General features: G+C 31.3%; 1 protein-coding gene across 2 annotated transcripts; it reads right to left on the reverse strand.

The window, feature by feature from the left end:
* Positions 1-405: 405 nt before the first annotated feature.
* On the reverse strand, positions 406-22,834 carry LOC106060917 (glucosidase 2 subunit beta-like). Of its 2 annotated transcripts, XM_056029949.1 has the most exons (16): positions 22,632-22,834; positions 14,929-15,045; positions 14,610-14,705; positions 14,381-14,438; positions 14,168-14,285; positions 12,657-12,720; positions 11,415-11,480; positions 10,928-11,012; positions 10,765-10,843; positions 8,978-9,151; positions 5,341-5,505; positions 3,155-3,224; positions 1,799-1,868; positions 1,348-1,512; positions 1,101-1,200; positions 406-992 (listed from the first exon to the last, which is right to left on the reverse strand). In XM_056029949.1, exons 1-16 carry the CDS (start codon positions 22,744-22,746, stop codon positions 849-851), a joined length of 1,686 nt encoding a protein of 561 aa, XP_055885924.1. In that variant the 5' UTR covers positions 22,747-22,834; the 3' UTR covers positions 406-848. The 2 variants fall into 2 exon arrangements, with proteins under 2 accessions (XP_055885924.1, XP_055885925.1); XM_056029950.1 differs by lacking the exon at positions 5,341-5,505.
* Positions 22,835-26,556: the final 3,722 nt, after the last annotated feature.

Raw genomic sequence — 26,556 nt, forward strand, 5'->3', positions numbered from 1 at the left:
ACTGGAAACTTGTCTAGCTTGACCTGTATCAGTGGCTAGAGGGCTTTATTTTCAAAACTAAACTGTTAAAAATTTTACAAATTACATACTATAGTATGGTTATATGCAATACAAGATATTTTTGAACTTGAAAGGATAGTGTTGTTTATGGACAAATTATTTTTTAATTAGCTAATATTGAATGATTGCTTTTTTGATAGATGTACAGTTATACTCACAAAATTTCATCCAATAGGTTGATAAGTTTTTATTCAAACTAAAATATGCCTGAAGAAATTTTTTTCATTTTTGAAGAAACAAGGATTTACTTTTTAAATATCATTAAAATGTCTAGAGTACCATGTCCTTTCTTAGTAACTTCCATAACATAAACAATAACATATCAAGCACACTAGAACAAGGAGGTAATGATAAATAATGTCAATCAAAATTTTAATTTGAGTCTTAACAGTCCTGAACATTGGTCAATATAAAAGAAAATATTCACAAAACATACTAGGTATGAATACAAACTAATACAAAGATGACAACAAAGATAGGTCAACTGATGCATTCATTTTGTAAAATCCTAATTTTGCTGAAACTTACTCTTGCTTTACTCTACATTGAACTTTCAAACTATTAAATGTCAACACTTCTACATATAAATCAATTAACAATTGACTCAACTTCCAGAACATTCGTAAAAAAAATGATGAAACTAAACTACACAGGGAAGATAGGATAATGAAACAAACTCAAGCAAAAGAAAATGACTCACTAATTTAGACAATTTTTGTTTTATTATATGAACAGAACAGGTACTAAAAGTTTTTTTTTTCTAAAAGTACAAAAGCAATAAAGCAAAATCAAAGCTCTTCATGATCATAATGTGTTCCTGGAGCTGGTGGGGCAGAGCATCTACTAGGAGTGGTAAACTCAAACTGGTATTCACAACGACTGGGTTCAGAGGCTCCTATAAGTGCATTCTCTGCTCCACAATGGAGATTTACCTAAAGAAGTAAATACAAGTTCTTTGTTTATTAACTTGAAAAAATACAAACACACATTTCTGTATCTTTAAACTCTGTAAGTATATCTAATGAGACGCAGCAACTTACATGACAGGACCTATTGGGACCATTCCAGCAACTTTGGCCATTTTCATATTTCATTGCATCATATTTATCATTCTCTGGACCATGCCAGTGACCCCAATTTCTAAAACCAAAGTAGAAATAAAATGATTCATATACCTAACAATTAAAGTTTGAGATAACATATATTTTCAGATGCACAAACCCTTCCTACTTTATAACGACCACTTCAGAATATCATTCTTTACTATTATCTTCAAGAAGATCTTACCCCAGATTTGTCTCCATGCCACCTCCTTTAGGCTTCTGTGAAGTCTTTTCAAAGGGACAGAATCTGTAAGTGTACTCTCTATCTGTATATTCAAAACATTGCCCTTTCAATGCTGAGAACTCTTCCTCTGGGCCAAGGTCCAACTCTAAGTATTTTTTAATGGCACTGAATAGATGACAAAAACATTATACAGTTACATATGGAAATGCTGAAAGCAACTTTGAACTCACCAAGAGTTTTAAAAGCTCATTTCAAAACTATATACTAGAATAATACAAACAAAAAAGAATCCCAGTTATAATTTCATACTTTTTATATGTTATAAGACTTTAGCTCCTTTCAAATTTTATATGTTATAAGACTTTAGCTCCTTTCAAATTTTATATGTTATAAGACTTTAGCTCCTTTCAAATTTTATATGTTATAAGACTTTAGCAAAGTTAACACCAACCTTATTTCATTCTCTACATCCTTGACTTTTCTATCAGCCTCATCAAACTTTGCTCTAGCTTCATCAGCAACTGAAAGAAAATGTAAATGTTTTTTTAAACATCTAATGCTTCAATACTGTCCACACCAGTCTCCATCAGAATGTTTATTTATAAGGCAGTCATGCCAGCGTATGCCCATTATGAAACAAAGGCACCTTTGATTAAAGAGTTTGAGGAGCTTTAGATGCCTTCAATAGAGCACCTAGGTATCAAAGGCATACAAAGACATACAGTGAGAAACCCTGCTTGGTAGACACTGATTTGTGTAGGCAGGAGAGCAATTTATTCTGCTACAATCTTGCTTGGAGGTGCCAGCTGCAAAGGGTTGGAGACATGCCAAAGGGGATCTATTTTGGCAAGCTTAAAGAAGGTTGATCACCTTAAAATTGATTAAAAGATAAACTCAGGCACCATTTCACCCTCACTGACATAGAGAAAATTAGCTGGCAGCAGATGGCTTTAGAAAGAGACAGTTGGAGAGTTCTCACAAAGGCTGTGTGACACAATTTATAAGTCCAAAGAAAAACCCTCAAAGGACATGTGCAGAAGACATATCGAAAACCTAAATAGACCCCTGCTGGACAACAGCTTTGTCTGCAGCAGATGTGGGAAAATATGCAGGTTGCAACTGGGTGTGCATGGTCATGTCAAACACTGCACTCATCCTTAATCCTTGGAAACTAAGTCATTGCCATTTACTCATTCAATGCTTTTTGTTTATTCTCATATATATATATATAATTAATTAATTAATTATATTAATATATTATTAAGCCTTAATCTAAATATGTGGGGTATCTTATCTTTTCAAGGAACTAATTGGCTGTATTTGCAATTTAGTAAGGGCCTGTAAATTCATATAGGAATATTTTTCAAGTAAAAAATTATTCAAACAGTCCTTTTTTAATAGGATGAATAATGAGCTGTAGACGTCAGAAGAATGCATTTCTGCAGTGAAGAATGCAAAAAAACGCTTTTGGCATCGGGGCGAACTGTGAAAGCTTACAGCGCTCCCACAAACCCCCTAGCTGTCAAGAGAAAGGCCTCAATTTAACATGGCTTTTTTTTTTTTGTTTGTTTTTTCGACGAAGGTTGAGAAACACTGCTTTTTTTATTCACTTTATGCATGTTTATGCTTATGCCTATGGGCGTTAAGGTTTGGCAAAAAAATCGCCCCCCCCCCCCCCCACCTCCAAAGTTCTGGAGATCTTCAAAGATCCGATATTGCCATCAGGTGGATATAAGAATATGTCCAGATATAGAGAAATTGGCAGCAGTAAATAAGATTTTCTTTCCTTATTCACAAGGTAACTTACCAGATATTAGTCTTTTTGTTTCTTCATCATAATCTGGCATCTGTTCTTCTTCGACAGGTTTTGCATTGGCCTACAGAGAAAAATAGGATATTTATATAGAACATTTAATTTGAAATTTCATACATATTTTATAATTTTAAATACTGAACTGAATAATTAAATAATTTTCATTTTATACCCCCAACCCAATTTTCTATTTAAAAAAAAACAACAGCTATTCATGTAAAATTATTTCTTTTTATATACACTCACAAAAATCAGTGTTTCCAAACCATTATCATGGCTTATATATTTTTTAGGAGCAATTGTACAAATGCACTGGAGTCGTGAGTTGATTTTAATTTAGAAAAATAGGAACATGACTTAAAAAAAAAGGGCTTGAGAACCACTGATATATTTTCTTGGGTAAGAAGCATACAAATTACTGGAAATGTTAAAAATTGATCACTTTATATTTGAATCTCAATATACTGATGACAGGATTAACATATTAGTAGTAACAACAGACAATTCATGCATATCTTATTAAAGAAGTCAATGACAGGCAAGTGGAAGAGTAACTATTTTTTTTCATGAACCAGAACATAAAAATAAAACATAACTATGAATTTATGTCTTTTTTTATTCAACAACAACAAATAATTAAATTGCACCACCATCTATGTAGATAGCCTAAAATTTAATGTTATTTATGCCGCATTAATCTGACCATTAATTTCTAAGTAATAAAAATAACAACCACAGTACATTGTAATATTTTAAGAATAATAGAAAGTCAAAAAGCACAGAAGTATAATGCACAGAATATTACATGTATATGATAATAACAATTCCAAGCAAGAATCCCTATTAGTGGGTATGGCAATGTTAAATCAGCAGTCAGGGTGGAAAGAATAGATTGTTGTGTTCTGGTGTATGGCAGCTTTTGTTACTTGTAAGTTATTTACATTCAATTGAGGGAATGTCATTAGAGCTGAGATATGTTTCAGTCTACTGCTACTAGTATGTATACTAGATCTTGTGGTGTTTTTCAAGCAAAAATCTAAATTTGAAAAGATCAAATTTGTTATTGTGTTTCATCTTTCATGTTTTATGCTTCAATAAAAGATTTTTGGTTCATGTCATCCAAAATGATATTGTATTTAACAAGTGAAACCAGAAGATAGCACAAGAGACAATATCTGTCAAAAAGACTATAGAGAAGCTCAAACTAATCCAAGCCTACATACTTCCTTAGAATAACACTTCTTCATACATTTGTTGGATAGTATTTACAAAAGGAACCATATTTAATTAACAAAGCTATTTTCTTAGTTACCTAGCTATTAAAGGTTCAAGCAATTACACTAAAAAATAATGAATTTCTACATTTTGGAATAATATGATATATTTCTAAATTGTAGATACAAATATTGTTAATTTAGACAAGAGTTCATTGCAAAATGAATTTCAGAGTGTTTTTGTCAATTCTAACTTGAAAGCTTAAAATAAAGCACAGAGCATTAGCTTTACATGTTTTATTTAGATGTAGCCAGTTTTAAATCATGCAGAAGTGTACACAGTATAAAGGAAATTAATGTAAAAAGAAAACTAGATAACACAAAAATAATTAAGATTTTTTGTATTGAAACACCATATTAAAAATAATAACAACTCTTAAACATACAACTTTAAAAATGAAGAAATAAATTAAAAAAAAACATAAAAAATATATAAATATAGAGCAATTCTTTTAACTGAATTAAAATAATAAATAAGATTGGGGTGAAATTTTTGTATTCTGAACTTAACATAAAAAAAAAGTTTAATAAGTACTTTAAAGGTTAAAAAGTATAGGCGAATTTAATTTTCATGACATCTGATTTTCTATTTGCTTTTTTTGGGGGGTTTTGTGTATAGGTAGAAGTAGGTAACTATGTTATATTATTATTTATAATATTTTTTAGTAACATTTCTTGGGTTATCTAGCCTTTTTAGAATATTTTATCTAAATAGAGTCTACAATATAAATACAGATTGTTACCATATGACTATCTAAACAAACCAACACTAATTGATCCAAAATGGGGATGTAAAAGACCTATGAACTATCAAAGCAAAAAGATCACCCTAAATCTGTACAATGCTAGTAATCCATGCCTTCAGAGCAGCAACCTTAAAAGTGGATGAAACTCATGGATACTTACATCTTGGGAAGTACTACTAGAATCTTCTTTCTTAATATCATAGTCAGAGTCTAAGCCTTCTTCATCCCCCTCTTCCTCCTCCTCTTGTTCCTCATTGTCATCGTCGTATCTATCCTCAGATATTCCCTCTGGGATATCTTCAGGAGAGACATTTGGCTGCTTACCCTACAAATGTTGTACAGGAAGGGAGAGAAAAAGTGTTCCTAAATGACAAGTTTGCTTTAATGGTGGAAATCCTTCAGAAAGTCAACAATTTTGAGCTTAAATCAGAATGGCAAAAAAAGAAAAATACAAACTAAGATATAATGAAAGAAAACAAAGAGACCTGAAGCAAGAGTTATCAAAGTTTTTTTTTAAATAACAAATAAATTGTTGTATTTGAAATGAAATAACCAATATTAAATAATTAGGCCTTATATTAGAACAATGTTCAGGCTACAGAGTATCATGACAACCAAAACAAAATATTTACAAATAACACGCGATACAGAGTCGATATAGATAAGAAAGAGAATATTCAACAAGTAGACATAGATATAAATACTATATATTACACATTTATAAATGGAGAAAGAGAGAGTTAGAGTTATGATGTTTCTTTGAAATAAATGTAAATTAGTTCACATGTTAATAGTAAAATGGGAGTTAGTTCAGGAGCCTCACTAAGAACTAACAAGCAAAACACATTATAAATAGCCACAAGTGTGTTTTTAACAGGTAAACATATAGATCTTATTGTAATTGTAATGGTTTGTTGAAATGATAGTGAATACATTGTAGAATACAACTTCTTAATGTCAAAGTACTTTTAACACTGCAGCCAACAGAACAATAGTAAACAGTAATAAATATTGACACATCAAATAAAATGTTAGGTGAAACAAAAAATTATTATTTAATTCTAGGAATATTCAGTAGCCAAAAGATGTTTCTATGATTGGGAGAAGTCAGATGTTCCCCCCCATTCCTGTTTATTTAGAACATAACAACAATATCTATTTGTTAAGATATCAACATTTTACTTAATGTTGGGGGACAAGAAAAAGCCTTAGTAAATAGTTATGCCAAAAGAACTGAGCTTTTATTATTTATTCTGGTTAAAAAATAATTTTAGGTTTATTATTGTACAGTTCAAGCTTTTTAAAAGTTAATATTTTTTATAGCAAAAAATATCCGCAATATTGTAAAATTTCTACTATACAAAGTATTGACAGTGTATCATTTATTTCTTTAAATGGAATGAAATTTGATTATATTTTTAAACATACTAAAAGGGCTCGTACAAAAAAGACAAATGTTAAAAACAAATTAAAACAATAATGGGTCAGAAAGTGTATTACTGCTCTTTGCTCTTTCCAGTTCAATTGGTCTTATGAAAATTATTTACTGTATCGGTTGTCATTCTCATGTTTGTGTGTGCTTGTAACTCTTCCGTAAGAATGTGTTCACGAAATGTTAGAGATGTGTGTTGTGTAAACATTCAGTGTATTAAAGTCATACTAGGCCGACATGGTTTTCAACTATTGTATTATTATGTTCATAACAATTGGGCTAAAAATGACCTGTGCCAAACATCTTGTTTTTTGTTTACATACAACTGGCTTAGTAATTGTTAGGATAAATATTTGTAAGTAGAGTTCCTAAAGAAATACTTCATAATATTTTGTAGCCCTTCTGTTCTTTTCTGTCTGTAGACAACAACCAGGATTCACTAGAGTTGATACATTAAAGCCTAACCTCAACTTTAACTACTGTATATACCTTAGTAATAAGGTCAGCAAATAAATTACACTTAATTGGAAACACTAATAAAGAAAGGCACCGTAGGATTGTGTGATATGATTCTCATTTTTTCCTATTTTTATGTTATATTTGTTTTAAAGATAAATAAGAAGAAAAGGTGAAATGCTCTTCTATGTATTAACAGAAATCTCGAGAATGTAAATCAGCTAAAAAAAACAAAAATTGAATTCTTAAACAGCTTCTACTGTGAAACTGTACTCAAAAAATCTTTATTAAAATAAGTAATACAGACTGAATATAAATAGCTATATTAAAAGCATTTTTTACAACCCTATTAGCAGTAACAATTATGATAATAGCCATGCTTTTCTAGTGAAAGATCTTTTTTAATTTACGATTTTGGCCACAGCACAAAAAGTATTTAAAAGAACTTTAGTATAACATTATATATAAACAAGATAAATTCTTTGGTACAATTAATTGATAGATGTGATAGAGGAGGCTGGAAGAAAATATGACAGAAAAGAAAAAAAAAGCTCAACTCTAAGAGGCACCTACATAAAAAATAATTTATGCATGAAAAACTGTAATAGCACATATATTCAGAGCGAAAACTTAAATTGCTGCCCAAAAACTTTTAACCATTCCAATTTTATTTTGCTTTTACTTTCACTTGGAACAGGACAAAAGCTTGTTCAAACAGAATCATTGTTATGTATTAGTCAGAATATTTCACTTTCACAAGGTTATATACTTTCTTTTGGTCCTCCCTGACTGATGGATCAGTGCAAACACTTCAAAGATCCCCATACACATACCAGCATTCTTGTTATATGACTGATAGAGAAGTCATAGTCAAGAATAGTATAGCTGGTATTTTAGAATATTTTATAGAAGTCATTTAGTTCTAACCAACAATTGGCATTAATAGGGTAAAGTTTATATGACCAGTGCCTGCACACACCACAGCATACATGTATAACCCATTTTAATAGAAAGAGGTAAACATTGTATATATCTCAAAAACTAAAGGTTAAAAAAAGTTTTAACTCTGTAAAGAGGTTTTATTATGAAAGTTAAGATTTAAAAAAAAAATTAACTTTACTTTTTTAGAGCACAATTCCTCTTAGCATTAGCAGAGTATTGTAAGCAGGCACATTTAAAGAATGTTTAGTAGTGTAAACATGAAAAAAAAAAAGACAAAAAAAAAAAGTATTAAAGACTACTTAATCACTAAAGATAAATTATATACATTTTAATTATTGCCATTTCAAGATGTGCCACTAGTAAACTTCTTTCTAGTTATTAATGTCAACAGGACAGAAATAAAAGCTTTTTCTCTGATAAAAGTTGTTTGAAAGATGTTTACACAGTGAAAAAGCCAGGTATGGAGATTCAACTCTTTTACAAATATTTATATAAGACTGTTTCAACCACTTGTAGCACTTTGAGAAAAAAAAATGCAAGATTTCTATATGCTTTTTTTAAATTATACAACAACAAACAAACAAGCAATGATTTATAAAACAAAGAGTACTGATTTGACTTAATTTTAAAAGACAGAATAGCAAAAATTTTAACATGTATCAAATGTCACTTCTATAGGTAGAGCATTTTTTTGTTATTTATCTAAGTTAATCTACAAGTCCAGTGAATGTTAGTGGAAAAACAAGCACAAATAATTAACCATCACCAGCTTTTTATGTATTCTTATCTAATAATTAGTTAATTTTACTATTAGAAAATAAACACATATAACATACCATTCTGACAATATTATAACAACACTAATTTGTTAGCAGTAAATTCTATTGTATCACCTATGCAAGAGATTAAAAAATAAGGGAAAAAATGCCTAAACATTCTAAAACTAAAATCTAAATAATTTACTTACAGGATCAGCAGGAGCTTCTCCTTCTTCAGAGGTTTTTTCTTGTTTAGTTGGATCTGTGGGCTCAGACTGAGCCTCCTCCTTAGAGCCTATAGGTTTGTAAATCTCTTTAATATTAGGCCAGATTTTCTCAGTGAAGGTTACAAGATCTACCTGATCAGAATCTTCCAAATATTCCTAAAATTATTATAAAAGATAATTTTGGTATAAATTAAGAATCTGTTCAAATATAAATACATGAAATGCTCTTAATTATCAAATTTTCAAAAACAAATTATAATACAAATATAAGAATTAAATCACATGCAAAAAAAAAATCATGTAACTAGCTTTCTCTGTAGATAGCTTGAAAGTGTGAAGAATACAACCCATGCCACACTACTTTTAAATAAATAAACAAATTGAACCATTTACTTTAAATGCTACACATTTTTTATTAATCCCAAATTTTAATGTTGGTACAAGCTCTTGTTTCATGTCATATTAAGTTGTTTTTTAAACCAAACTGCCTTTAATATCAATATTATACAAATAAATGTGAATAGTGACAATAACTGAATAATTGAAATCCATAATATGCTATTTAACTCATTAGCTACTAATGCGACCAAATGCACCCTTCCCCCTCCAGTACTAATGCGCCCAAATGCGCCCGCCACAGAACACACACAGCGTGACTTACGTAGCTCTCGTTTCCCTAAGCGACGCGTATTATTTTGAGCTGGCTGGGTTTATTAAAAATTAGAAATATAGATCGCTCCGTTAAAAAAACCTGATGTTTTTATGTCTTTTGCTTCAGTTTCTTTGGGCCTTCAAAGTTCTGTGATTTTTTTTTTCGATTTTCCTTAGCTGCGCAGGCCATTTTCTCAATGACCTATCAATTTTTAGACCCATTATCGCAAATAATACACTAAATACAGCTAATAATGAACTTGATATTGATCAAGACATTGATCATTAGAATTTAGCGCTACATTTAGACTTAGATCTAGTCCGATTCAGAGAGAGAGTGAAGTAAGCATGATTAGATCTATCATCAATAATCATCCTTGTCTAGATCTAGCTTCAATGAATCTTCAACTTCCTTGACTGATATTTTGAACAGTTTTTATTTACCACATGAAAACTTTTGATGAAATAGATCTAGTTGGGGGTGTCCACAACATTGGTTTGGACAATGGTTTGATTACTTTTACTTTGTTATGCTAGAAGTAATGAAATCTGAGACACATGCAAAACCACATCAACATGATGCCATGTTCAAGCAACTAAGGGCTTCATGCGCACCCAGTGAAAATCAGTAAATACTCAAGACATATACAGATTTTATATATAAGCATAATGTTTATTGTATAGGCCTACTAAATTCCTACTTATAAACATTACAGGTCTTTGGGTAAATGTTAAAGGTTACCAAACATTACAGATCTGATGGGGGCGGGGGTGTCCACCAGTCTTCAAAAAATCAGGCACTCAAACAAATTTTCGTCTTTACCTGTTGTTTTTATTGTTTTAATGTTGTAAAACCTATTCAAATTATACATCATTTTAAAAGTCATCCATTTCGCTTTTTTTTAGAAGTATTTTTTGTTATTGATAGATGTTGTTTCATGTTTTTTAAAATATATTTTGTAGTCAGTCTATTTCAGTTTTGGAGTTACCTCCCTTTACTTAGTATTTAGAGAGATGCTGCTTAGGTATGGGCTTAGTAGCTATTGAGTTAAACAGTTAAAGTGTTGAAATAGTTGTCACTATCAGTTTACGTAACACAGATCAATAGTAAGCCATACCTTTGCTTCTTCATCACTTACTGTTCCATCAGAGTCAATATCAAACTCAGCATGTTTAGTCAGCTCTGGATAGTCAACTCTGAAATAGTTTAAACAATGGATAGTTAAAAATATAAATAGATTTAGAAACCTAACTACTCATTAACTAAATTCAATGGCTTACATTTGGTCACCATTAGTATCAAGTTCTCCAAAGGCAACTGCTGCAGCAGCTGCCTCAGCTTGCTTTTTCTTTTCAGCCTTTACAGCTAAAACAAACATTTCAGAATTTTTATACTATAAATACTAATTCATATATTTGTTATATTAAAGAAAATATTTTTATTTTTAATAAAGAACTAAATATCGCAACAATAAGTTTTATCTTCAAGCAATAAATTCATTTTTACTTAAGCTATTGATTTCAACAATAAAAATACATTTGAAACTACTTAATAGTTTAATTGTTGAATAGATGACAATTTTGTGACCAGTGCACGAAAGCCACATTTTTCATAGTAAATCATTGTAGAATTTTAAATATTGGAAAGGGTCAGTTTATTGATCTGAACACTGCTTTGAAGAGTGTACTCATAAAAAAAAATGTCAACAAATTTTAATTGCTTATACAATTATTATTGTACATAAAATGTTTTAAAACCTATTCTGACCTTCCCATGCTTGTTCATGTTTTGCTTTAGCTTCTTTTTCTGGGACTTCTGCTTCCTCTTTAGCAGCTGTAGAACATACAAATAAATCTTAGGGAAAACGGATGGATAGAAGAGAAAACATAGAATATTTAACATGGATGAACCTAAGAGCTGACAGGGGAGATAAGATTTGTCTGACAGGGGTGATAAGATTTAAGGCAAGAGCAGTAAATGCAGCTGAAATAATGGCTAATGTAGGTCCACTAAACCTTAGGAGAGAACTGTTAATACTGACTTGCTTTGAGCTTGAAACTAGTAGACCCTAACACCACTAAGCTAAGGCATTCATCTAATGACATTCAGATACCATCAATGCTTTTATGCCCAGTGCCATTTTTGCATATACTGATGGGTCGGCCTGAAAAGACTCTGGAAGAGCAGGCTATAGAGCCCACTACGGAGTTTTCATCATGCTCTGGCAACTATCCAAAAATATAGAAATGGAAAAGTGGTTTCAGTGCTGGGACAAGAACCATAAAGCCTGCTGAGTCTAGGGGTGCATGAGGCGCCATGACCACACTACCCCCTGGTGGTGTTAGAGACTGTCCAGGCCTGAGCAAGCTATTATAGCACAGTGCAGGACAGGCCACTGTCCTGTTGGCTCATATTTCTCACAGCAATGGCCAAACTTCTACTCACAGTGCCCCCCGCTGAGAGGAAGAAGAGGAAACAGTGAGTCATGTTATTTTTGACTGCCACAGACTTGCTGATCTCTATCTCGACCTGTATGGTGACATGTACTAGGCAAAACAGCAAGGTTTCTATCCAGGGCTTTTGCAAGAGAGGAATTGAGCCTCTCAAGCCCTCACTCAAATGAAGTTTCATGATGATGAACAGCAGTCAGGATTGGATCAGTGACAATTCACACCCACTCCTGTTTGAAGTTTTCTTGATGGTAAGTATTCATGCACTTAAAATGGTTAAATCTCTTATGTGGACAAGTGGGGAATGTAGTAACTGGTAGAAAATGTATGTGCTGTCTTGAAGCATGCAAAACAATTCATAATCTAGAGTTCAAGTCCTCAAAGGTAGCCATGCCACTCAGCTACACTGTATTTACACTATAATATTCCAAAACTACATAAGCACCACATCATGAAACACTTTAAAGTAAAGTAGGCTTACCATCCAAAAAAAAAAAAAAGTTTTAAAAATATAGTATTGCATAAAACATTTTCTTTTTAGTATTCATGTGAAACATACCTTGTAAAACATCCCTTTCTTGAGCAAATATTTCTTTCTCCTTAGAAAGCTCTGTTAGTTTAGCCTATGAATGTTTTGAAAAAAAAATAAATAAATAAAAACAAACATACTATTATTTTCATAAATTTATGTTAGAAATAATCGTTACACATATATATATATTTCCGTCTTGTCTCATGTAAACATGGCTATATGACCTAGACCCAAGAAATAAAAATACTATCATAAAGTTGGGCAACTTTTTTTTTTTAGGGTCTTTAGCTTGTTTTTAGGACTAATTTACATATGTTACTGTTCCACTTAGTACCCAAGTAACATTTATGCAAGATCCAAGATTGGTAAAACGGTTTTGATTTCTATGCAGAACATACACCCATACATACGCCTTATTTTATGCTTTATAGTATACTAGACATATATTATCCGCGGCCTGGGGTTTTTGTTTGCGTATCTCTGTCAATATAGTCAATGAGAGTGTTTTGTAAACAATTAAACGAAATAATAATGTTATAAGTAAAGCGAATGCGTAATATGTAAATGTAAAAATAGTAGGCCTATGAATGGAGCTATCAAAATAGTTAATCGACTTAAATCCATTTTTTCAAATAAAAACATATATTTGTAGGCCTACATATATTTGATTAAAATTTGAAATGAATAGACAATTTTGTATAATCATGTGTTAAAGTATAAAGTAGATTTTAAGTTAGACATAGATCTAGACTAATCTAGAGTTAAAAATTTGGTTTGGACAGAGTTCATTCTGCGCTGCTTGAAGGCTTTGCTATGCACATGCGTAACCTTTTTTAGTATGCGATTCATCAATGAATATATCTCAATACTGTTTTGCAGCTGTAGCGAACGAATGTATGAAAAATGCTTTAGAAAAATAAATTTTAATGTTAATTTGATTAAAATATAAAATGAATGGACTATAATTAGTATGTTCATGTGTTAAAGTATAAAAGTTTCTTTGCGAAGAGAAGTTATATCATCTTAGAGCTGAATTAGAGTTTTAGACCTAAGAATGTGTAACATTAAGGCATTGTCTAATGAATGAATGTACGTCAGGAATTCTAAATTTGCAGATATAAGGAATGAACTTATGTAAAAAAAAATGCTTTTGAAACACAAATTAGAAGGTTAGTTTTATTAAATAATGAAATCAAGGGACTATATTTTGTATTTTCATGTGCCAAAGTGCATTTCTTAAATTTAGATCTAGATCCTTTCGATCTTTTCTCATGTAAACATGGCCTTGATCGATGAAGTTATTTTATAATAGAGTTGGTCACCTTTTTTTATTTGAGGGTCTTAAGTTTGTTTCAGGGCTACAATACATACACTACGGTCTAAGTTAGTACCCAAAGAAACATTTATGCCAAGTTTTATCAAGATTGGTCAAACGGTTCTGATTTCTATTCGGCACATACATACATAAGCCTTACATTCTACTTTATAGTATTTATATATATTTATTATGAAAACAAAAAAAGAAAAAAAAAACATACCAATTTTTCATCTTTTGTACGACGGCCATTTTGAATATACTCAAGTTTAACTTTGTAGCCAGCTTCCTGTTTGGCTCTAAAAGCTTCTTGTTGAGCTCTAATCTCAGCAAACAACTTTCTGAAGAAAAACAATTGAAATGTCTTTTTTTTTTACTTGAACTCTATACAAAATCAATCAGTATTTGATTAATTGAATCAGATTAATTAACATACTCGCAGGTATTTTCACAGGAAATTGTACCATCATACTCATCAGATCCATCACAGCAATCTAAAGAATAGACATAATTTACATGGAAAATAAATTGTGTAACAATGTTTTCCAGTGTTTAGCTTTCAAATAAATGCAAAAACAAATTAAACTAAAATTATAAACAAAATACAAAATATAACATTGCACTGTAAATTTAAACCAAATCCTATGTTCAAAATGTGTCCTTACCGCAGATACCATCATTTACTCTAGTAGACATGATATAATTTCCTTTGTATGACTTGTTCTCACAATAGAACAATCCATTGTTGCAGGCAGAAGTACCTAAAAATCAAGATTACCACAAACAAACACAAAAAAAAATAATGTATATTTTTTATAAATTAAATATGTATATATTTATAAATCTAATGCCATGGATTATGAATGGTTTCTATGGTTAATCTCAAAGAATTGCTTTTAGCTTAAGTAATCTTGTAGCTAGTTTGACTGTCGTCTTTATGAAGTGTTACTAATAAAATTGAACTAGACTAGAAAATGTACAAACCAGGCTCATCTGAGCCGTCTTCACAATCACAGTAGTCATCATTGATGTGATCCATCGGAATCCTTTTTCCAGTAGATATGCATCTAAATTCTGTTCCGCCTTGATAAAATGATGCCTCTGAAAAATAGAAGAAGAAAAATCAATACATAGAAATTTAGATTTTTATGATATTATTATCTACTTGAATCTAGAAACTTAGTTAACATCTAAATTTATGATAATTAGACACCCAACAGACACATTTTTTTTGCATCAGATTTATTAATGGCAAAATAAGAATAAGATGAAATTTCAAACTGCAACCCTCTTTTATCTTCAGAATCGAAGATATAAACTATATAGATCTAGAATTATTTGGATAGAATTCTAGACTCTAGATCTTATCTACTACTTTTTAACTTTTCTCTAGACAGTCTAGACTTTCTAGATACACCTCATCTAGAAATTAGTAGTCCAGATCATTTTATAATCATATAGATCTAGATTCTAGAATCTATACTAGTAACATACTAATAATGCATATAATCATATAGATCTAGATTCTAGAATCTATACTAGTAACATACTAATAATACTAGTCTATGTAGATACATCTGACATCTTAATCTCATCTAGAAATTAGTAGTCATATAGTCTAGATCAGGGGTTGGCAACCTTTAGAGTCGGAAGAGCCAAAAATTACAATTTACAAAATTAAATACATGTCAACATTTTTAAAAAGCCACAAAAATTTTTTCTTCCAAACAATAAATAGTTCTTGCATAAATAAAGTTTTTCAATTAAAAAATGAATCTAGTCATTCATAAGAAAAATATCTAATTATCTTTATATAAATACTGTTTTTCAAAACAAATTAGATTATTAGATAATTACTTATTATATAAGTATGAAGTTTAAACAGATGAACTTATACATACAACACTAACTTGTACTTAAGTACCGGTAACAAACAATTGAGCTAACAAATTCATAGGGAACTATGGCTTTGCATGGTTTTAGAAAGTTTGGATACATTGGCTGATAATTTTTATATAGTTTCAAACACGACTAAATTTTCATTTGTTAGTTGGTTTCTTACTTTACTCTTAATTATATTCAGGAAAGTGAACGCTTGCTTGCACGAATATGCCGATCTGAAGATAGTCAGCCTGTAGACCTAATGCCAACTTTTTCACCTGACGGTAGTAATCTGGAAGACTATTCCATGCGTTGAATATTAGAGCCTCATCAGGCGCATTTCTTTTATTAAAGCTGTCCACTTTTGTTGCGTTACGTACATCTCTGGACCTTCAACTCTTCCAAATTGCCAAATTGATTTTCAACCAGTGATGGGAACAGACTTTGAAAAAATTTTAGGAAATTTTGTACACCCACGTTTTTTAACTTGCCTGTCGCTCCGACTTAAAAAAAAGATGTTGCTGAATTTTTTTTTAATTATGTAGAATCATTTTATTTAATATTTTCTTTAAATAATGTTGTATTACATAATAATTATGCTGCATAACAAAATGCATGCAAGGCACTATTGTTTGTACATATAGATGAGAGGAGAAAGTTTTTTGCAGAGATGCTTTATATCTGGGTCCAGGCAGTCTGAGCATTCTATAATACATAACTGCTTTACAGGTATTGCAACAACTTCTCTCTCAAACAAGAGTTAATGTGTTTGAAAATCAAAAGTATGAGCTACACTTTCACAGATTATTTAATTATACACAGGAGAAACTGTTTATTAAACATTAAGTCCACCAAAAAATTCTTATCTTATATAATACAGACATTACTTTAAAAAAGAAGATGATTACGTCCTACGCGTCATGCATTTAGTCATGCATATTAACCAATGACTTAAATTCTGCCAAGTCACTGGTTTTCCTGGCTAGCTCAGGCAACCCATTCCATGCTCTAATAGCACTAGGGAAGAAGGAGTATTTGTACAAATTTGTCCTAGCATATGGGACAAGGAATGTGCCTTCATCTTTGTGTCTTTCAGAGTATTTTATTAAATTTTGTTTTTGTATTTGAATATTATGGTTCAGTGTTTTATGTATGATTACTACTTTACTTTTGAGCCTTCTGTCTTGAAGGCTTTCTAAATTTAGTGATTTTACTAAAGGTGTTACTCTAGTCAAATGTGAATATTCGTTTGTTATGAATCTCACTGCTCTATTTTGTGTCTGTTCCAGTTTCTTAATGTTTTCTTGAGTTAAGGGGTCCCAAACGGAGGATGCATATATTCTATTATTGGCCTAACCTAGGTTAAATAACATTTTAGTTTTATGTTCTTATTTGATTTATAGAAATTTCTTTTAATAAATCCTAATGCTTTGTTTGATTTTTTTATAGTTTCATCAATATATTGCTTGAAAAGCAATTGAGAGAAAGCTGATGAATCTCTGCTGAGTTCTTAAGCAAGACAAGCAAAAACAACCAGATGAGGAGCAATGCTTAGAGGAAGAGAATGTTTATCAATAAAACTGCATATTGAGGCTTCCTAAAGTGACTCTTTTTCATGCTGATACAAGTTGTTTACAAGAAGTGGATCTCTACTTAAATCTAATTACTTGGATCTAGATATCTAGTAACTCTAGATCCAATATATCACTATTTCATTCTATCAGACTTATACTCAGTAACTCACTATAGTCATGTGAAGTAGGCCTACATCTATATAGATGACCAGTAGGCCGCTCTAAATCTAAATCTTATAATAGATCTAGATGTCTAAATCTAATCCCATTTGAATTCATGGAAGTCAGCAGGCAGGGTTCAAATTAGAAAATTCTAGGGGCCATCGTAAAAATTCAAAGTGCATAGCGGCCGGGCATAATGATACTCTCAACTCCGATACTTTTCTAAAGCTGGCAAGCATTATTATTACTAAGCAGCCAAATTGAAGTCTAGACGCTTGAGATCTAGATTATTTTAGATTAGATAATCTAGATCAAAAGTATTCATATTAAAGAAACTAGTTCTAGGTATATCTTAAATCTATAATATAGATATAATATAGATCTAGACTGATTCAAACCACTCTAAGTCACTCTGGACCTAGATCTAGGTGTAGACTTATAAGACAATACGATAAACACACGATTTTTTTTAAAATAAAATTTAACTGTGTCAAATGACTGGATATGAGAATGTTCAAAACAAATCAAATCTTATTTTGCATTCTTCCAAAAATGGAAAAATAATTTTTCTGATTTAAAAAAAAAAAAAGAAAATAATTTGGATAAAAAAAAAAAAATGTCCGGGAAAATTTAGGATTTTTTGAAAATCGGATCAGAAGAAATTTTGGAATTCAATCAATCACTGTTCAACTGTGTACATTTTCCACTCCACAAACTTTTTAAATCGATCAATTGCATGTATAGAGATCCAGTATCAATTCCAAATGGCTCAATGTGGATTTCGTTACTATTTGTGTTGAGAGGATTTTTAAAAAAATGCAACAATTGTTTTCTTTGTTTTGAATTGCTCAAATCTGTCAGCAGATTTTCTTTAATTTTTCTTTATAACTGTGCTGAAGTAACTCATGTCAACAGTTGTACTGGTTTAATCGCAATATTTCTTTGCAAATTGAAAATGAAGTAATTGACCGCTCTGAATATCTTCTGCAAAAAGAATACATTTTTCTTCAAAACCAACCAATTCTTCTACCAAAACATAAGCTGTGTTTTCTTTTCCTTGCAGTTTTAGATTTAGCTCATTTAATTTCACTGTTATATCCACACAAAATTAGGGGTGATTACGCTTTTTTTTCATTTAGGAATGTATTCAATTCATTCAAGCACAAAGCAAAACGTTTCAACACCTTACCTTTGGAAAGCCATCGCACTTTATTATAAAGAGGAGGTCGGAATACTGAGTCTCCATTTCATTAAGACTTGATTAAACTGACAATGATAGAGTGCTTTTGACAAAATGCTATTAACAATCATGATTTTCCAATTCATGACCTCAACTATTTCGTCCGGAAATGTTGGACACAAAGTACTTCTTGATGTATTATGAAGAGAAACATAAGAATTTGGTGGTTTATTTTGCACCAAAGAAGAGAAGTTGAGTTGAATTTTCTTTTTTTCCTGTCATATTTCTTCTGGCTCCATCACTTGCTATTGAAACAATTTTATTATAAATTATACCGGTATCAATTATATTGTCTTCAATGTATTTTCACACGATATTAGCTGTATCTTCTCCTCTAGTTGTTCATGAGAGCAGTAGCAATCCTAGAAGTTCTTCTTTTGGACTTTGGGAAGACTGACAACAAGGCTACAAGGCCAACTAGTGCAGTGTCTTTTAATACTTTTATGTCGCAAGATTCATCTATATATATTTAATTTTAATATATATATATGGCGGAAAACAGATTCTCTATTGAAAATGCATTTTTCGAGTTCAATATTCATTATCTCTGAATATAGACCATCTGTGGTATATTTGCTTTTACTGATGGATAGATCTATGTTTCTGGAAGCTTCATTAGCAAAATTTTTTTGAAATTCGTTTTTATATGGAATTTGTGCATTTGTGAATATCATGAAGTATTGCCAAAAAGACAGACAACATTTACTTCTGGATTTATGTGATCCCATTTCAAAAGGTAAGAAACATATTTTAGAAATATAACTCATGTATAAAATACATACTTAGTATTTAAAAATGATTGTTATACACCATAAAGAAAAAAAAAAGTAAATAAAATGCTTCTTTTGTCTTAAATTTGAAAAAAAATAGCCTCGATGCAATTTTTGAAGTTGTGATGTCGCCAAACAATGTGTACATTTTTTTTTTAATATAAATTACATTTTGCCGATTTTCGTTTCAAAACACTTATTTTTGTATTTCTATCATCATAATTAATTATTTTTTTTATTTTTTGGTTATTTAAAATAAAAAAATATTTATAAAATCTCATTTTTTTTAACACCAATCAGAATGGAGGTCGCCGGAATTGACTTCATGACCTCCCATTCAAAGTGCTTTTTTTTTTTGTCATTCGCTCAGAAATATTCGAAGCGATAATTCTAGCAAAGGTAATTATAGACAGAATCTATTACAGATAATTCAGTTCATAATATCAACTGCTTAGTTAATTATTCTGCTTTAATAATAGGATGTCGTTTTCTTCAATAATTAACTTCAAGGACGGGAACACGGGTATCTATCTTTAGCCAGGCGCGCGCGATAAAAACAAACAAACACACGTTTTGACTTAGTCAACCTGAAGGCGCACCTCTGAATTGAGATCTTAGTCTGTAAAAGCTAAAAACCTATAATTTTTAAATTAATATCGACTACTACGGCAATTGTTTTACTTTAATATTGGTGCATTGCATGCGTCATAAAATCGGCCCGGCAATGCGATGTTTCGGCGCGAGGGGGGGGGGGGCTCATTTTGAACTTAGATTTTAGATCTAAATTAATCTATCTCTAGATCTATAATAGTTTCTACAGATCTAGATCTATAAAGACTAGATCTTAACCATATTTTAAAATCAATCTAGCGAAATGCTTTTAGATTAGTTAGACATAGATCGATCTCTAGGTCTAGGACTAGATCTAGGTCACTGGACTTAGACTCTGAGATTAGATTAGTCTAGATCTAGTCATTAGAGTTAATAAGCGTGAAATTATTTAAATATTTACTGATCTAGATCTAAATTCTCTTATCAGGATAGATTAGATCTAGAACTAGATGATTTAGATCTATATTTATATATAGATCTAGTCATTTCTAGTAGATAGTCAAGTAGCGATGTACACACGTGGATCAAGAATCAAGACCGTAGTGATCTAGTCTAAGTCTAAATGTAGACTCTAGGTCTTAGATCTATATAATTTATATAGCCTTATATCTACGTCTAAATATAATTCATAGTAAGACTCAGGACTAGATTTTAACATGGAAAAAAATCTGAGATCTAAATCTACTATCTAGATCTAGTCATTTCTAGATCTAGTAACTAGTACTACTAGTAGATAGTCAATTAGCGATGTACACGTGTGGATCTAGAAATCTAAATGTAGATTAGATCTAAGATTTTATATATCTAAATCTAATTCATAGGATCTTATAAACTCAGTAGGGTTAAATTAGATCTGATCTCTAGATCTACATCTTTAATTACTTAAAGTTAAAGTGGAAAAAATCTAGATCTAGTAAATTATAAACAAGAGTAGAAGAGATTCAATAGACATAGTGACATAGTTAAAAATAACAACAAACACATATTAACCAAATTATAAAAGTTGTTTTTATTTCTTTTCTCAGCAACAGTTACTACAGATACAAAGATTGAGATTATTTGAGATAGTAAACAGAATAGTCAATAGATATAGATCATGCACCATGCAAGTTAAGCTTTATTAGGTCTAACTCTAAGTAGAGTACTCTAGACTTAGATCTAAAAAGTGATCAAGAACTAGAATAGATCTAAATCTTGATAATATTTCATTTAATATTAGATCTTTTCTAGTCTAAAATTATACATATCTATAACCTTTATCTAAAATTGATATAAATAGTATCATATTAAAACATGAAGATAAGAGAAAAAAAAAAGACTTTTTATTGGTAGCGTGGGCCGAAGAGGGGGCTTATTTATTAATTATAAATACTTTTTAAGGTTGTTTTTTTTTTTTCAAATGTTCTATAAATATACTTTACTTTGTGACATAGTTTTAAGAAAATAATATTGTGAATTTGTGAAATTCATGGATTATTGGACATATCTTCTGTGAATTATGGATTTTTCATTATTAGGGGTAAGTGTGTTTGATCTCATTTTTTTATGTTAAATACTTGTCTGATGATAATGAATTTACTTTTTTTGGATTCCTCTCTTCTTGGGCATTAAAATTGATACATAATATGTCTAAACTGATTATGTTTTTGTTATTTAGGATAATGATAAAGTATAATTTGCAACCTAATTTTTTTTACGGAGGGGAAGGGGTCTGGGGTGGCTCAATTAATTTGCATAAATGACTTAAAAAACTTGTTTTTATATTTTTTTCAAATGTTCTATAAATATACTTTACTTTGGGATATATTTTTCTATAAATAATATTGTGAATTTGTGAAATTCATGGATTATGGGACATATCTTCTGTGAGTGATGAATTTTTCATTATTAGGGGTAAGTGTGTTTGACCTCATTTTTTCAAGTTAAATAATTGTCTGTTGCTTCTGATTTTATTTTTTTTGAATTCCTCTATTCTTGGGCAATAAATTTGATATATAATATGTCAATAAAAGTAATTTTGAAATTGGTCAAAAAAATGGTCCTTAAAGTAGAATGTTGAGAGCTCAATCTGTTTTCCGCCATATATATATATAATATATCACATGATAAGGCAGAAGAAAGTTGAATTATGAATATCTTCCACCAGCAAATATGTTTAACTTTAACATTTCAAGACATGGGGGAGGGGGGGCTGAGAGATAGAATCTGTGCCTACTGAGTAGTAATACTAGACCTAATACTACTAATAGCCTATAGGGATAACTTGTTAATCGAATCATTATCACTAATATTAAATATCAGAGCAATTTTTTTACCTTTTTTTCTTTTGATAAAATTATTATTTATAAATAATAAATTATAGATTTTATAGATAGATCTAATATTAATAAATTTAATTTGATCTAATAAGTCTAATTCTAACAAATTACTGAATTGTAATTTTCTCACTTTCCATTGACACTCCTCGAGGTCTGTCTATTCCGTAGGTCAAAACGCAGAAAATTGAGCATATTGTGAATATACTTAATCTATTCTTAAACAAAATTGAAGTTTCCATTTTCATAATCTCAAGACTCTAGATTATGATGACGATGAATATTATCTATTCTACTTAGAATCTATTAGATATGTAAACGAACATCCGGTTGGATGTCGAGTTGCCAACTAAAAAGAAAATACAGACTAGGTCACTACATTTATATAGATCATGGAACTATATGTATAGATCTCTAGAATCTATAGATCTAGATAAGATAAGATACAATTTTTATTGGTCCAAAAAAAAAAAAAAGGAAATTCTGCAATATACATAACACACACACAAAAAAAATCAAAATCTAGATTAAAAATATTTTATTATAACTAACTTTACTAAGATCTATGATCAAAACACAGATGAAAAAAAAAAAGATCTACGAAATTAACAACAGGATATCTTTAAACACATAGGCTACTTGAATGTCTTTTTAATAAGTTCATTTTTTATGTTATCAAATAGACCATTATAGACCTAAATAGCCTATAATTTCTTTCAACTAACAAACTATTTTTATAATTAAAATAGGTATACAGGTTAGTTAAATTGTCTACGTGGCTATTATAAATATAGGCCTATAGGCCTATTCTCATTGCAATATCTCGTGTGACCAAAGTGTCAGTCCTTGGAATGAGCGTGTAAATGTTTATGATAATAATTGTCATTTGTGAATAACTTTGTAGCGAGGAAATCCTAATATAATAACATGTTTGTAAAATGTTGTTAAATTGTTTAAATGTTTCGGATGTTCCTTCAGAGTTGAAGATAATTAAAAATCTACTTCCTAGTCCAAACCTTCCTCGGGACGATGTGGGGTAGCAGAGGGCAGCTAGGGTAGGCTATATACTATATATGAACCCTGGACCATCGAGACAACCGATCGAACGACTACCGTGCGCATACCGCACGACCAGTCAGCCACAATTAAGGCCTGTTAATCACTTATAGAGTCAAAAAATAGAAAAAGAAAATAGTTGTCCCACGTCCCCCACCCCCAAACACACACCAAATCCCTCTATGATATTAAGTGCACTGTAGGCCTATATGCTTGTTTCATGAAATAATAAAAAAAAAAACAACTAAACAAGTGAACAAACTATTTACCGTAAACATTTTATATCAGTACGGTACGGCCCGTGCCTCCCTACGGTCGATCAAACAAAACTGTCAAAAAACTGATGCATTGCTACTCCTCGTGATGTCCAGGTTGGCGACGAATGTTTACCATGCACATGTGCAGTGCCGAGAGTCTTTCAGCAGTCATTGTTGGCCACAACCAGGTTTTGATTTGTCGTTCAATGCCGGTAAAGTTAGCCGTAAAGAAGTCACAATTGTTCAACGTGTCATCGGCAGCACCAACTTAATACCAATTTAAGTTTGTCTGCCAGCGATCTCATCTTACTCGGAATGCCATAACTGAAATGTTCCTCGGCATGGGACACATTCTGCTCCTGCAATTGAAATCATTGGAAAAGCCTGCAATGCACATCCTCGGTCATACGCATTAAGTAGGGACGGGGTCGAATTTTGGTGGAAGCCAATATACACTTTTTCGAATGCACTAATAACAAGAAAATATGTTTAAAAATATTGTTATGACTTTGCCATGCGCACCGCCATCCAAGATAGTGCAGAAAGAAGGTGCGCACTATCAGTGACCAGACAAGTCGGAATATGTTGACATAAGAGACTAACGATTTCCGCCCAAGGAGAGAGCCAATATGGAGATGCTGTGCTCAAGGCAGATGCCCCTTTGTGTTTGTCATGTCTCCATGTAAATAAACGTCTTTGTCTCGTTGAGTTGCCTCACTTAAGTTATTACAATATTCTACTTTAAAAAGCTTATACGTAATACGTGTACCCATAGGCTTATTTTTAACAAATTCCTACCGAAATCAGAAAAACGAATTATAGTTTTTACAATTATTGTTTCTTTTAGCATAGGTCACAAAGCTGATTATAAAGCTCCATAAATATTTTAAACAATTGTTTTTGTTTAGCGTTAATTTCATACTTTCAGCTTTCTCAATGCGCTATGATCCTATCACTTGCCTGGACCAGTTGGGAAAGGGGGGGGGGGATGAAGGGGGTATCTTTGTGAATGTTACATTGATTTAATTCAACTTATAGGCTACCACCACATCTGTCAGGTACAATTTCTTTCCCTTGTTCGATACAAAGTTGACTTGCTCCATATATGTGGGTGTGGGAGAACGTGTACAAAATGTTTAACAGATTGCGTGGATGTAAACTTTGTACAAACAACAATAACAACAAAACTTCTATACTGCAAATGTACATGCCTACAGTTCAAACAAACAAACATGGTACACATAAATACTATATGTAATAGGCACGATATGTTTTGTCTATTTCAACCAGAAAATATGAATTCGTTGGGTATATATAGATTTTATGCCATTGCAGTAACTGACACTTTTCCCACGTAAGGTCTGTCTGACGGAGGAACGCAGTGATGCCTTGTTAAATAGGACACATTAAATTTCTATTGTTCTCCACTATCAAGTACTATCAACACATTGACACGCTTTGGCTGTTTATATGGTCAAAATAAGATAGCTTTTTAGAATACTGTGGATAGAAAAGATTATTCCAGGAAACGCTTGTTCTTAATCATTTTAAAATGCTTTCAATCGACGTCGCACGCTTTGCCTGAACAAGTATTAGTATAGAATGTCAAGATATATTCTATAGAATATATAGGCCTCTTGGGAAAGTAGGAAATGGCTAATGTAAACTTAAAAGTGAAAACTTATATTATTTGAACAGTGTTCAATCTACACCGTTAACAAATTTAAGCTATAGGATGGACCCGATTTTTAAGATCATCAAATATTCACTCTAGCTGTGCCTCTGCAAGATTCTTTAATTGTCAGAGATAAGCAATAAAGCATTGTATAGTTGATTTTGACACTCATTAATTTGGCTGCAGCGTTAATATTCTTACACGAACTCGACTCTTGCAAACTCCTATATTCATGTTTCTCAAAATGCCCCCCCCCCCCCCCCAAAAGGACAAAAAAAAAAAAAAAAAAAATCCGACTTTCGCCTCCTACACTATATAAGCGCTGTAGAGCATGGGGTTGTAGGCTGAACAACTTGATTGGATCTTTCAATGGTCTCGCTCCTATATTACTTATTAACATATTTTTCTATTTCTTTCCCCGTGTATAGGCACCTATTTAAATTATAAACGCTCTGTAAACCTGAAGTTGCTCGGTTATGATTTATGATGAGCACAATCTCGTTTTCTATGAATATTTTAATTCTATCTTCGCATTGAAGAACTGATCATTTCAAATTAAGTCACAATAAGTCGATTTCCCATATTTATATTGGCTAGCAATCATTGTATGATAAGGTTGTCTTCGAGTCCGAAGATTAATGAGGAGTGCAGTAGGCTATTTCACAAGGCTACGCAGCCTCAGCTGCGACCTACACATGTCGCCACATCTAACGCAATTAGAACCAATGTCCACCGCTGGTCGATTTAGATTTCGCCGTCTATAATAAAAAAAATTAAAAGATAGAAAGTAAAATGACATTGATGAACTTTTCTCTTGTTTCTAAGAGATTCTCCCTCGAGGACATGGAAATAGGCTACCTAAATTTATCATAGGAATTGACTCGTATCGCAGAAATGCTGTTTAGACATTAAGCCGGGCCAGGTTGACACTAAATATGAAATATCCGAATAGTAAAATGTGAAATAGACTGGCATTGCAACAAAACATGTGATGAGATATAGGTATGTCTAATGGAACGTGGATATATTATAAGCTTCATGGCGCCTTTAAGATATAATAGGAAGCAAGT

The sequence above is a fragment of the Biomphalaria glabrata genome, chromosome 5 (genome assembly GCF_947242115.1).
Source record: "Biomphalaria glabrata chromosome 5, xgBioGlab47.1, whole genome shotgun sequence".
Taxonomy (NCBI): Eukaryota; Metazoa; Mollusca; class Gastropoda; family Planorbidae; genus Biomphalaria; species Biomphalaria glabrata.